At 30.9% G+C, this 12,939-nt stretch overlaps 1 protein-coding gene across 2 annotated transcripts; it reads right to left on the reverse strand.

Annotated features, from left to right (window-relative positions):
* Nucleotides 1–27: 27 nt before the first annotated feature.
* Nucleotides 28–8,038, reverse strand: LOC146530320 (uncharacterized). Of its 2 annotated transcripts, none has more exons than XM_085200886.1 (9): nt 7,857–8,038; nt 5,418–5,554; nt 5,273–5,337; nt 4,618–4,764; nt 4,389–4,474; nt 3,893–3,972; nt 3,499–3,591; nt 3,281–3,365; nt 28–2,663 (listed from the first exon to the last, which is right to left on the reverse strand). In XM_085200886.1, the coding sequence occupies exons 2-9, from the start codon at nt 5,547–5,549 to the stop codon at nt 2,536–2,538; spliced, it is 816 nt and encodes a 271-aa protein (XP_085057012.1). In that variant the 5' UTR covers nt 5,550–5,554; nt 7,857–8,038; the 3' UTR covers nt 28–2,535. The 2 variants fall into 2 exon arrangements, with proteins under 2 accessions (XP_085057012.1, XP_085057010.1); XM_085200884.1 differs by having other exon boundaries at nt 3,893–3,975.
* Between the last annotated feature and the right edge of the window lie 4,901 nt (nt 8,039–12,939).

Genomic DNA, 12,939 nt, shown 5'->3' on the forward strand with positions numbered 1-12,939 from the left:
AAACAGGAATAAATAAAAAAAAGGATATCATATACATAACATTTATTAATTCAATACGTACACTTTATGTCAATTATATTACAATAGCTCAGAAGAAAAAACACAAACAATGCAAATTTTTGTTAGATTTTGTAAAAAAAAATACGAAAAATTGCTAAACTAAAACTGATGTAGTCTAAAATTAGGAACTTGGTTATTATGAGGTTGGCTTTATCTTATATTTAATGGTTAAATTATTTAATGCATCGTTAAAACAAAAAAGGCAGAGGCAGAGTCAATTTAGTGTTAAGACAGTTTTCTCAGCTTGTCGTTAATTGTAATTTTACAGTAATTGTTCTATATTTGAAGATGTACATGGACATAAATAGTGGTTTTTCTTTTCTATAATCAATTCTTCAGTGGGGCACAAGCGTGCGACTGTAAACGCGCAGATCGTGGGTTCGAATCCCACTAGAGGAAATATTCACTATTTTCATTTCCTCGCTCTGGCAACACACAATGCCTCGAAAATTAGGCGGAAAGTGGTGATGGAAATTAGGTATGTACTCTAACTCTTAACACTTGGTTTTCCACCTGCCTACCCAGCTATATGTGATATACAGCGTGAAGTTTTAACAAAATTAATTAATCGTATTTCCTAACAATACTGGTTTAAATCGTTTAAAATCTTTTATAAAACTTGTAACTCTTTACAAACTGTATATCACCTTCATCCATGTATATCATCAATTAAAATTACATAGAACTAAGACAATTTAATCATAAGTATCTGACGTCAATAAAAAAATGTATATAAGGACCGAAAATCTGAAAACGTAGTGTCTTATCACTAGGTTCCCTCTGACGACCCTGCTATATTCGGGATACATTCTGAAGATAAAAGATAGCGATCAAATATAAAGAGGGAGAAATATGTCACAAGCAAAAAAAACCCTACTCTATAATTTTATATAATAGAAAGAATTATAGTATAAAAACCCCCTGTTTTCTATTAAATTATTTATTGTATTAAAACGCATTATATAGGTTGTTTGGTTTTTATTTGCTTAATTTCAATTACATTTTTTGTCACATACTGTATTTCTAGCATTTTTAAAGCATTATTCTATACTTAAGAAAGAAAAATATTTTAGAAAACGTATAGAAATTGGTTCGCGTTCTTAGGTTGGCTTTCCACGGTCTGATGTTCTGAAGAACGTATAGCTGAGTAGTAAGGGCACTGGGGCGGTGAACAAGAGATTTTTATACGTTTTCTAAAAAAGTATTGTGCTGTACAGTATTTATTTTTTTTTTTTTTATGGTACCACTTTCCAAACAACCCATATAATGATTATTCGTTTTTTCCCCTAATATATTCTATTATATTCCGAGCAAATCTAATCTATGTATACGTTAAATTACCACCAAAATCGAATCAGTTTTGTTATCTTATCAACGAACGGACAAACTTGCATTTTTTTTCAAAGCAAGCATTTTGTTACTAGGTATATTTAATAAAATCGAGATATGATTTTCAAAATGGACTAATTTCGATATAACTTTTTTTATTTATTTATTTTTTCACATTCTTTTCTATATTTTCATTCCAAGAGAAAAATAACTAGATTATCTAATTACATAATGAAATATCTTTTTTATTTACTATTACTAAAAAGCTTAAAGATACAAATAAGAAATAATATTTTAAATTTTGAATAAAATCAGACGTATTTTTCTGTTTTCGTTCGAGAAATTTCTAAAAAAAGTCGCGATGTAGAAGAGATCATTACTTAAATTATATACTATTATTAAAATTTAATTACATTTAAATGAAAAAAAAAATAATCACATGGAACATATTAAGATCATAATTTAGAGAGCATATTATCATCTAAATAATATGAATATCACACAGATAATATATTTTATTATGGTACTATTACTAATTGAGTCTAAATAACTAAAAAGAAGTATAAAAAGAAAATACTTAATACAGTGTCTTTAGAATAAAAGTTATATTTGCAAAACTGATATACATTTTAACATATTTTTAGATAGTAAAATAAAAATATCCTAAATGTATATGACTTTTTGGGAAATACAAAAAAAATGTTATTTTCATTTTATGGGTATAAATTATTTGCATTTTAATTAATGTCATTTAAATTGGAATGTAATTTTAAATGAATTAAAAAGCTGAGGTTTAAATAATTACACCCAACAAGTTATTACAATGATATAATTATATTATAATAAATACTATTTGACACAAAAAATAAAATAAAAATGTTTACCTTCGTCACTAAAGTAAACTGTTGAAATAATATGTTAGTCATTATGTCACACAAGAATCTGATGCGTGTCAGAACGCTTTACAATACGTCATAACGTTATATGACACGTTAAAAATTTCTAAACTAACTAAATATAAGAAATCAGAACTTATCCGAACTTACCATAACGCATCTTTTTCTTGTGAGAATATTTTGGAACGTGTCTAAGTTTATCAGAACATGTCAGAACGTATTCAATCGTGTCAGAATCTGTCAAAACAATCTAGAACGGTGCAGCCTCGTCTAAGGTGTGAAGCCAGTTGAATATAATCATGTTTCTCTCGTACTTAGATAAAGGACGACCTCTCTCGCGTTCTAAGTCCGCGGCGGTTAACGCCAAATGTGCCGCTTCTATTTAAATAAATATACCTATTTAGCTTAATAATAGAATGTAACATTAAATATTTTGAAATATCTCGAAGAAACCGTCGTGATGCAGAGACACAGGTTCGATTCCCACTCGGGAGAATGATTTGTTTAATATTTTCATGTCCTCGCTGTGGTAATAAGACTAAGCGCGGTGTTGAGTTCCGTCGCTCAACAGGTAATGCCTCTAAAACTTCGGCAGAAAGTGAGGAGCAGAGTTTCTTAACATTAAGTTCCCTCTGCCTACTTATATTTTTGACAAATCCTGTACATAAACATGTCAGAACAAAACAAACCATGTCTTCTTTTAGGCAGGACTTGAACCTATTATTAAAATGTAATCTTGGTGATAAAGTCCAATAATTACAAATACAACTAGATCCAGTTCACTGTTTTATTAAATATGTATATATAAACATTATAAACTAATAGAAATTTATATTCCATTATCATAATTTAAAAATCATAACACAGAGATCGATAGTCTATTCTCTATGGGTTTTAAAATTAGTATGTTCAAAACTAGAGTAAAATTTTTCATATATAATCCAAAAATCTTTCTCATCCAACAATTTTTAAGGCTATTTAAAACTATAACTTACCAGGATGCACAAATTTAGTCTTAGTGTTGGGCACAGTGAGTGTCGTTGGACCCGGACCTGAATTTACAGCTGCCGAAGCTGCAGCCTAGAGTGGAAATAAAAAAAATGGATTCATCATATTGCATTTATGAACATTTATAAATTCATACAATTAATCAACTGTAACCATTGTATAACTCTAATACCAAATTGCCCTAACCAGAATTCAAACCACTTACTTCCAGTTTATCCAAATTGAAATCGGACTGAGACATCCTCTCTAACGCTCTGTATGTAGTTAGGAGACGACGTTTTATATAATTTTGACGGACCTAAAAAATATACAAAAAACAAGGTATAAACTAAAGGTTGGATTGGATTGTACTTCAACATGTAATACCTCAAAAATTCGGCGGAAAGTGGGGAACGGAGTATCTTAGGACTAGGTTCCCTCTGCCCACCCTGCTGTGTGTGTCGAATAGAGCATGAAGGAAATTTGATTTGCTCCTGACATTATATTATGAATATAAATAGCGTCAAAAAATATAATAAATGGTCCTTTGAGCCATCCACTTCTCAAATCAAAACACAATAAAATAAATAATTAAAACGAGTTTTACAGTATTTCGTTACCTTTTTATTATCACTGGGCAAAGGTCTGTGCGGAGGCTGGACGGGATGAGATCTCTGTGGAGATGGAAGCTGAGACCCACCTACTGAAGGACTTCAAATTATTTATGGTGTATTTATATTATTAATTTATAATTATTTATATGTTTTATTTTAATTCAATCTTAATTAATACAATAAGTATTAAAACAAAGTAATCAGCATATAATTTCAGTTCAGTATATAAATCGCTCGATGTATGCGCATAACTGACAAATGAATGTGCCAAAATGGATAATTGTATAATTTTGTAAAAAATGTATAAATTTGTTTTGTTCATTATTTGTAAATAATATTTGTTCATACACATATTAAAGCTGATGACATAAAAGGAAATATGTATCTCTCACATTTTATTACTTTTTACTTTACTAGTTAATCAATTACTAAGTTACACAATTATGAACCAGATACACACCAACAAACAAAAATACCTAGAAACATATAAAAAGAAACGAACCTGCGACCCACGTGCTACAGGACCTCGAAGCTGCGCTCAATGTTAAAGCCTCTAGAGCCGCACAAAGTCCAACTTCTGATGTAGCACTGAAAAAAAGTATTAAAAATACTCCAAAAATCATCTTTTACCATTCTGGGAAAATAAGGCATAAAATAATGTCGGATGTCCCCCACCACTAAAAATCTTGGAATACCCACAACCCAACTGTATCTCTAACTTCCGATCTTACCTCCGTACAGGCTTGGACACATTGCCAGACGCCACGTCACCCGCACTAAATGACCTGCGGAGCCCTAATTGTGCGCAGAGGGCGGCGCACCCTGCCAGAAGCTCCCGACAGGCATCCCCTGATTGGAGGATTGATGCTGAACCTCGCCTGGAAGAGAAAATATTTTAAAAAGGGATATATTGAATTTGATATTTTTATTTTTTATGATTAAAATAACAGTTGATGTGCACCCATTATCTGGTGGCGTATCTAGAGATATTTACGAGGAGGCCTGGACTTTTTACTTTGAACAGATATGTTCGTGTAAATGTTGTATTTTTTAATATTTCGGGGCAAATTTTGTTATGTTATAAGTAAAATATCTAGGATAGGCACCAGACTATTCTGGGGCAGGCACCCGGCTCTCCTCCTTCCTACGCCCCTGGTGGCAACATAATATATAACACAAGGTGACACTAGTTACGATTTTGTTATCCAACAAAAAATAACATGAATTTCTTTATAAGTTTCAAGGCCAGAAGGTTACTAAACATAATGCTTTCCTTTTTAAAAAAATCTGTATAGCATTGTAGGTAAAGGCAACCTAGACCAAATCCACTACATAAGATATTCAAAACTTAAAACATTACAATGAAAGTATATAAAGTACACTTACTTCATATTCTTTCCCTCCGGATTTGGACTTGCAACCCTTAATGAAGGGTCTGGGCCTTGACCAGCCTATAAATAAAAGATCTTATGTTCATAATATTTAGATTAGCATAACCAAATTCATCAGTAGTATATAATGTATAAATTACCTTGCATGCCAAAAGCCGCAATATCCTAGCATCAGAAGCTGCTGATGATACACTGAACAATGATAGCTCAGTGGTAACAGATTCATGGGAGGGGGACCTGGCGACCCCCTTCCAACCCTCTGCAGGGCACATCTCCACTATAAATGATAGAAAATTGTAATAAGCTCCTTCCTGTTCATCCGATAATTAGTTAGATGTTAGGTGGTGGAATTTAGTTATGTTCAATAATAAGGGCAGCAAGCAAGCAAGGAGAATCAATGCCACTTTCCACTAAGTCTTGTGACATTTCATAGTATTAAGAAGCGAAGATTAACACCGCATAGTATGTTAAAAGAGTGGCAAAGAAAAAAGAATGATCATATCTTTATTAACTCGAGTGTTTTAATTACGTTACATATATAATAGGGAACAAATCCTCTATCACTTACACACTGGACTATGATGACCTCATATTATTTAATAATAATAATAATAATAATATTCTTTATTGTACACCCAAAAACATAACACAAGAAAAGGAATCAAGATCAGAAAGAAATGTACAAGAGGCGGCCTTATCGCTAAAACAGCTATTTACTATTATAAAATATTTTTTTAAGAGAGCTAAATCTATAAAAAGATGGATATTATAATAAAATACACGAAGACACAATCTTTTAGTAAAAAATAATAAATTCATTTCAAGAAAAAACCTTTGACATTATCATAATAGCAAAAATAAAAGGACTTGATTATTTCAGGGAAAAAATGTGTAAAAAAATATTGAAAATAGCTTCATAATAATTAAGTTATTATAGGCTCTAATCTAAAATTACTAACAAATATTCCTAAAAATAAAGATTGTTATTGTAGCACTATGCTTTATATTGCACAGCAGGGTAGGCAGAACTAATTTAGTGTCCAGACACTAATCTTTGCTTTCTAGCTCGAATTCCAAACATACTGTGTTGAGTACTGCTATGAAACACGGTTATATCTTGACAAACAATGAAATGAAAATAATTCATCTGCATGAGTGGAAATTGAACTCAACAATAATAACAACAATCACACTCCTATAGTTGTTCCTATCTCTTTCTTAGTTTCCACCTGGGAATACTAGATAGTGTTTAAACACTCCATTCCCATTAAATCACTTCTGTTTACCCCCACTTTTAGCTGCATTCCAGAAGCATTGCCTGTTGATTGGTGGTACTCAATGATGCTCTTTGCCTTGTTACCAGAATGAGGCAATTAAAATTTTTAAATATTTCATTTCTTAAGGTGGGAATCAAATCCACAACCTATTGCATTCATAGTCCCACTCTTGTGCATTCCTACACCATGGCTGGCCTAATTATTTTCTTTATTACTAAGTTATAATTAGCAATTTAATTAGATGGTTACTGTAAATAATATTATGAACTGTAACTCATTTGTAAAATAAAGAGTTGTTCTCACAACTACAACTCAGAGGTAAAGAAGAATTTTTATTCATTTTCACGCTGTGTAATAAATCTAAGCATGGTGGGGTTCTTCCACAAGTCTTATAATATCTGCAGCATTGCATGGGAAAAGAAGTAAGAAAGTTTAGTTCATATTATGCAAGTGTGTTTTCCATACAATGTACACCACAAATGAAGAAATCAATCAATAATGAAGTTAGGTTTTCTATACTATTTTGCATTTTTCACTTAGAAGAAATCATCAAAGAAAGAAAATCCTTTAAAAGAATCTCATCAATATAGTTAGATGAAAAAATGTATTTCTGCATACGGGAATTTTGTATTCTATTATGTGAATTTTCACTTCATTTGAAGTTAATATAAATATAAAGCAGTTAATTGGATTAACCTCCTAAGTTTGGAGTTAAGCTATTGTTTTATCAAATAAGATTATGATCCAAGTTGTTACATAATGCTACTTATAAAATTAAGTTAAGGAAGAAATATAGCAAAGAAATATGTTTAAAATTAACATTAATTTAATAATTAAAAAAATGAGAAAATTAATTGTATATTGAAAATACAAAATGTTTGTTCATTTTTAAATCTATAGTCAATCAATATTGTTGTATTAAAAACAAATACTTTAAAAAACGCAAAATCAATTATATAACACAAAATAAATATGTTTTAGTATGAATTATTATACATTATAACAATAATAATAAAAGTACCATTGAGATATATATAATTCTTAAGTATTTTAGCTCTTATTATATCGGTTTACAATTATTAAACACAATATATTGAAGACAGAAAAAAAATAATTTTTCCATATTAATAGAATAGAATAAATTACAAATATAAACGAATTAAAATCATAACGTTTTATAATTCATATAAAACGATACAAACATACGTTTTTAATTCAATTCTATAATATCAATAAAGAAATACAAAATAAAAGGCGACTACTATATTAAGCATGGACCGGGACAACAATAATAAACATTACCGCTTATGTTGGGATCCACGACGAATAACTTTAATTACACCCAATTAAATAATAAATTTCAGATTAAATTAAGTTAATTGCGTAATAAGCTGGAATTTACAATCTATTTTAGTATAATATTTGGAAAATATAAAGAAAATTCCAATTTTTTTTCGTCGATTCTAAGACGTCAAATGATGCGTTTGGTTTATTATGAGCAAAATCGGCCTGTATGTTTTTAATCTGTCGCTTAGCAATTTTAATAATATATAATTTAAAATATTTTAAATAAATAATATTAATGATTGAAAGTGTTTTAGTATTTATTTATATAATTTGTTAGAAACTTTGTTTTTTTTTTATAGGACGTATATAAAATTACAAACTGACCATTGCCATCTGTTGAACAGAAAACGAAAATAAAAACTTATTATAATAGATGTCTCTAACTGTCCTTTTTTAATTTTAAGTATTTTATTTTATTTTAAGTATTAATTTATTACATTTATTATCTGATCGAAATTCATTATTTATAGTTGTTACATATATTAATCTATACATATAAATTATTTATTAATGTGATATAATTCAAAATAATGAATTTTAAAATTTTGGTCTATTTGTCTGTGCGTTTGTTTATCTTAGAAACGGCTTAAATAATTTAAATGCAATTTCCACTGGTGACAAGTTTGACATTAATTTAACATTTAGCGTTTGTTTCATTTCTATCGGTCCATAAATAAAAAAATGTTACTTATATCAAGAGTACAAAAATATTAATTATGAAACAATTTACTTTCAATTAATAAGAAACAACAATTAATAAGAAACAATTTCAATCAACATAATTAAGAATTTATGACTACTATAAATTGTAATAATCATCAGTTGTTTTATAATAAGCAGGATACAAAAATCATTGATATAAAAATGTCTATACAGAATATCTGATAAAATAGAAATGTTTTACTATTAGTAGGTATAAAGCTGAAGAGTCTATTTGGCAGAACGCGCTAATCTCAGGAACTATCGGTTCAAATAACAAAAAGCGAAGAAGGCTATAATTATTATAAGAAGCACTTAAAATGCGTCGTATATATACTCGTACACAACGCCTAGTTACTCCAATATGACGTCAGGGGCGAAGCCGCGAGTAAAAACTAGCTTAAAATAAAATGGCGGTATAATGTAGTTTGGTAAAGTATTAAATAGTATACATAAATATTATTATACTTATTGATTCCATTTGAATCGCTACAAGCTATCCGCTTCGCATCATGTTTATCAAGGTATTGCTTGGTTGTGTTTGGTTTACATGGTTATATTGAAATTATTGTTGTAATTTTGATATTATCCAGTTTTTTTTATTATAGCTTATTGTCTCTATACATTTTGCATATAGTAGGGCAGACAAAGAGAACCTAAAACCCTCCGTTCCCCATTTTCTGTTGAATTTTTTAGGCATTGCGTGTTGAGTGAACTGCTGCACTTTGCCTCGACACTAGAGTGAAGAAATGAAGATATTAAATATTTAATTTCCTTAAGTAGCCATCGTACCCACAACCTGTCGCGTTTAGTCACACTTTGTGCACTACGATTGGTTTTATAAGCCTACCTGGGCGGCTTCGCCTGCTTGAACCATACGAATATTTATTAAACATGTTTATGAAATTATTTTGAGTTTAGGGGTATATTCTAAAAAACCACAAAACACGTGTTCAATAAAATATTTCCATTTCATCCCTTTAGTATTAAATTATTAATACAAATATTATTAATTTCCATGTCAGACAACCTCAAAACAGTACTTTATATATAACTACAACGAATCTACAGCTTTGTTGTGTGTACTGTGTTTTATATTCGCAGCAGTTTCAGTTTAAATTGAGGATATTTCGCCAAATTTCTGTATTTTTTATAATAAATAGATATTTTTATAAAGATATACTAATATAACTATATATTACAAACTTAAGGACGTCATGGTGATGATAAGATTCTCACTCGGGAAATGGATATTTTCATGCTCTGGTAACAAGACAAATTGCGGAGTTGGGTTCCGCCCTTTGCCTACCCAGCTATATGACAGATACAGCGTGAAGCGAAAAATATAATAACAACGTTTCATCTAACCAAGCATTACCTAATAAAGTAAATCTAACAAGTTGACAATATTCTACAAATTATTAAAATTATTGTTATTCCCAGGCATTTCAAAATATGTCAAATCTCCTATCATTCCAACAACACTAGAGTAATACACACGAAATGCGGCCAAGCCATACATACATGGATAGATAAACATACATACATACATACAAACCTATACATATACATATGTATGTATGTTTGATTAATATAACGATATCGCAGGACGAATAACTGAATTTTGGTGTTTATACACTATTTTGATTATTTGGATTGATTTGAAGCCTTTGTATCGCAGTGGAAGTGTGCTGAACACGCGACGGTAGTGGGTTCGATATCATTTAACTAGGCTTCTATTTCTAACATATTTTTTTTAACCAGCCTATCGCCGTCTACTGCTGAACGTAGGCCTCCCTCATCAAGCGCCAAACATCCCGGTCTTGGACTTCTCGCATCCATCCGGTGCTAGCCACCTTCTTTAAATCGTATGTCCATCGCGCTGCAGGGCGTCGTACACTACGCTTGCCTAAGCGCGGTCTCCACTCTAGCACGTTTCGGCTCCATCGACCGTAGGGCTGGTACACCAGTTCAAGGTTGCTCAGCGTGCGATAGAACGCGCAATGCTCAGAGTTTCCCTGGCAGATAGAATCCGCAACGAAGCGATTCGCCAGAGAACCAAAGTCACTGACATTGCACGAAGAATCAGCACGCTGAAGTGGAACTGGGCCGGCCATGTCTCCCGGCGTACCGAATTCTAACATAAAACTATTAAATTAAGTGCAATGTGGAGAGTTGCATGCACTCTTAACACTACTTAGGACTTGAATTTCTATCGTCTTGCCAACTTTGAAGGTCGAGACCTGTCAACTATGCGTCTCTGTCGACGGTTTCTTCTCCGATTATATATATGTCAATGGACTTTGTCGTGGACCACGAATGTTCCTACTAATTATGACGTCAAAAGTTTATTTTAATAGTTTGTATGTTTTCAACGTCATTTCTAAAACAACTAGAAATAGTATATCTATCCACACATAAAAATAAATTTGTCTATCTGTAATTTATAAAAAAACAGGTTTTCTTCAAGTGCAATAATTTTTAAATGCTGTCCATCTATCTTTTTGTTTGCCCGTGCTAACCTCCGGAGCACCTGAACCGATTTTGGTAGGAATTTCATTGGAATATTGATAAGGAATGAGGAGCAACTAATCTACTACTACTTCTTTAATTTCAGAATTCCTTCGGGATAGTTATTTACTTGGGAAAAGACAGGATTTTCCGTTTTTAACCGACTTCTGTAAGAAAAGGAGGTTATACGTCTTCAAGTCTATTCAAACAAAGTTAACGGCGACGACTAGTTATTTATGAAGTAGGTACTTGTAGACGCTAAATGGTTTATTTTTAACTTTGTGTTGAAATATAAACGGAAATGATTCAAGAAATGTGTGAAATAGTCTAAAAATGTGTTTTTCTATGACGCTTATTTGAGTTTGCGTAATAGATGTTTACTTTATATCAAGCGGCGTTAAGTTACGCCACACAACGCATAATATCCCTAAGATCATGGTCATGTGGAGAATGGAGTGGCTTAGAATAGGTTACAAATTCGATACCTACACGATGGTGTAAATTTTTCATTCCTTTGCGTTGGTAAGATGGCACGGCGTTGAGTTACGCAACTTAACACCCAATGTCGAGAATTCGATCGAATAGTTGAGAACGAATGTTTTACTAAGTTCTCTAAAAAGTATTAAGCTTTAAAAAAATATATAAATTTTAAAATATATGTAAGCTTAAATTTTAATCTACACTCATCAAGTTTCTCTTAACATTATGAACAATCGTTAAACAAACAGACAAGATTTTTCAAAAATATTATTATTCCATATTATGTACTAAACCTTCATAGGATTTTAAAATTAAAAGCGTATCTGTGTGTGTATTCGCTATGTATGTATAAAATGTATAGATATGAATGTGTGCGTAAGAAAGACATGGATAGTACCGTGTTGAGACTTTTGGCACGAATTATATTGATTTTTTTATTTAGAATAAGAATTTAAAATTTTTATGCTATTCTAGAGTCCAATTATTTTCATTTTCATATAACGGAGTTATAATTTTTAATCATTTCATACAAAATGACCGCATACACTCTCAAACTAAAGTTTGCCAACCACATAAGTTACACTTCCCGTTGATTTACAATACAGCAACCAGCTCCTCTCAAAAACTGGCTAAGCGCTCTGACCACTAGCTTAGTGGTATACGTTCTCATCAAGCTACGTTATATTAGATACGATAATTGCTTAGATTAATCAATTGACAACAGATAATGCTATATTTAGTATGCTAAATGCTGCTATATAAGTACTAGCGACACAAACTTAGCTTAGCTCGCTTAAACTTATTATTATATTAAAACCAAATTATTTAAAATGTTTACATAAATTGTCGCTACTATATGTTACACTGATATATAAGCTATATTACTGTAAAGTTTTATCTTAATCCGTTCAGTAATTTTTGCGTAAAAGTGAAACAAACATTCATCATTCTTTTTAAAAGTGTTATAGTTTTAAAATATTAAAAATATATAAATTTCTTATCCTTTCAATTCTCGTCGGTATCTGTACTTGATTGTGGTGTGTCGGCGAACGGAATGCAAACTACACTGTAGGGTTCGCACTTTTACCGAAAATATATTAAATATTTTTATAATTTGAAAAATCAATAATTTAACGCCTTTTTGGCAGTGCGCAGTGGTTGCAATCGCGATGGTTGAGGGTTTATTTCCTACTATTGGGTATTTTTTTTTCCTCTCTCCGGTAATTTAAATTAAAGCTGAAAAGGAAGTTAACAAGTATATTATATTAAATGCGTTATACACGTTGTTACGTTACGGATATATGTAGTTTCAAATCTAATTTTAGATATTGACAATATTTATTAATAA

The sequence above is a fragment of the Heliconius melpomene genome, chromosome 17 (assembly GCF_056956725.1).
Source record: "Heliconius melpomene rosina isolate 202511_hmr_F chromosome 17, ASM5695672v1, whole genome shotgun sequence".
Classification (NCBI taxonomy): domain Eukaryota; kingdom Metazoa; phylum Arthropoda; class Insecta; order Lepidoptera; family Nymphalidae; genus Heliconius; species Heliconius melpomene.

What these genes read in the sequence shown, in the direction of transcription:
- LOC146530320 (XM_085200884.1), bottom strand. Translation starts at nt 5,549, where the DNA reads ATGTGCCCTGCAGAGGGTTGGAAGGGGGTCGCCAGGTCCCCCTCCCAT. An exon ending in TGCGGCTTTTGGCATGCAAG is followed by an intron (nt 5,338 to 5,417) that starts GTAATTTATACA and finishes TTTTATTTATAG; the next exon opens with GCTGGTCAAGGCCCAGACCC. An exon ending in TCAATTTGGATAAACTGGAA is followed by an intron (nt 3,366 to 3,498) that starts GTAAGTGGTTTG and finishes TTTCCACTCTAG; the next exon opens with GCTGCAGCTTCGGCAGCTGT.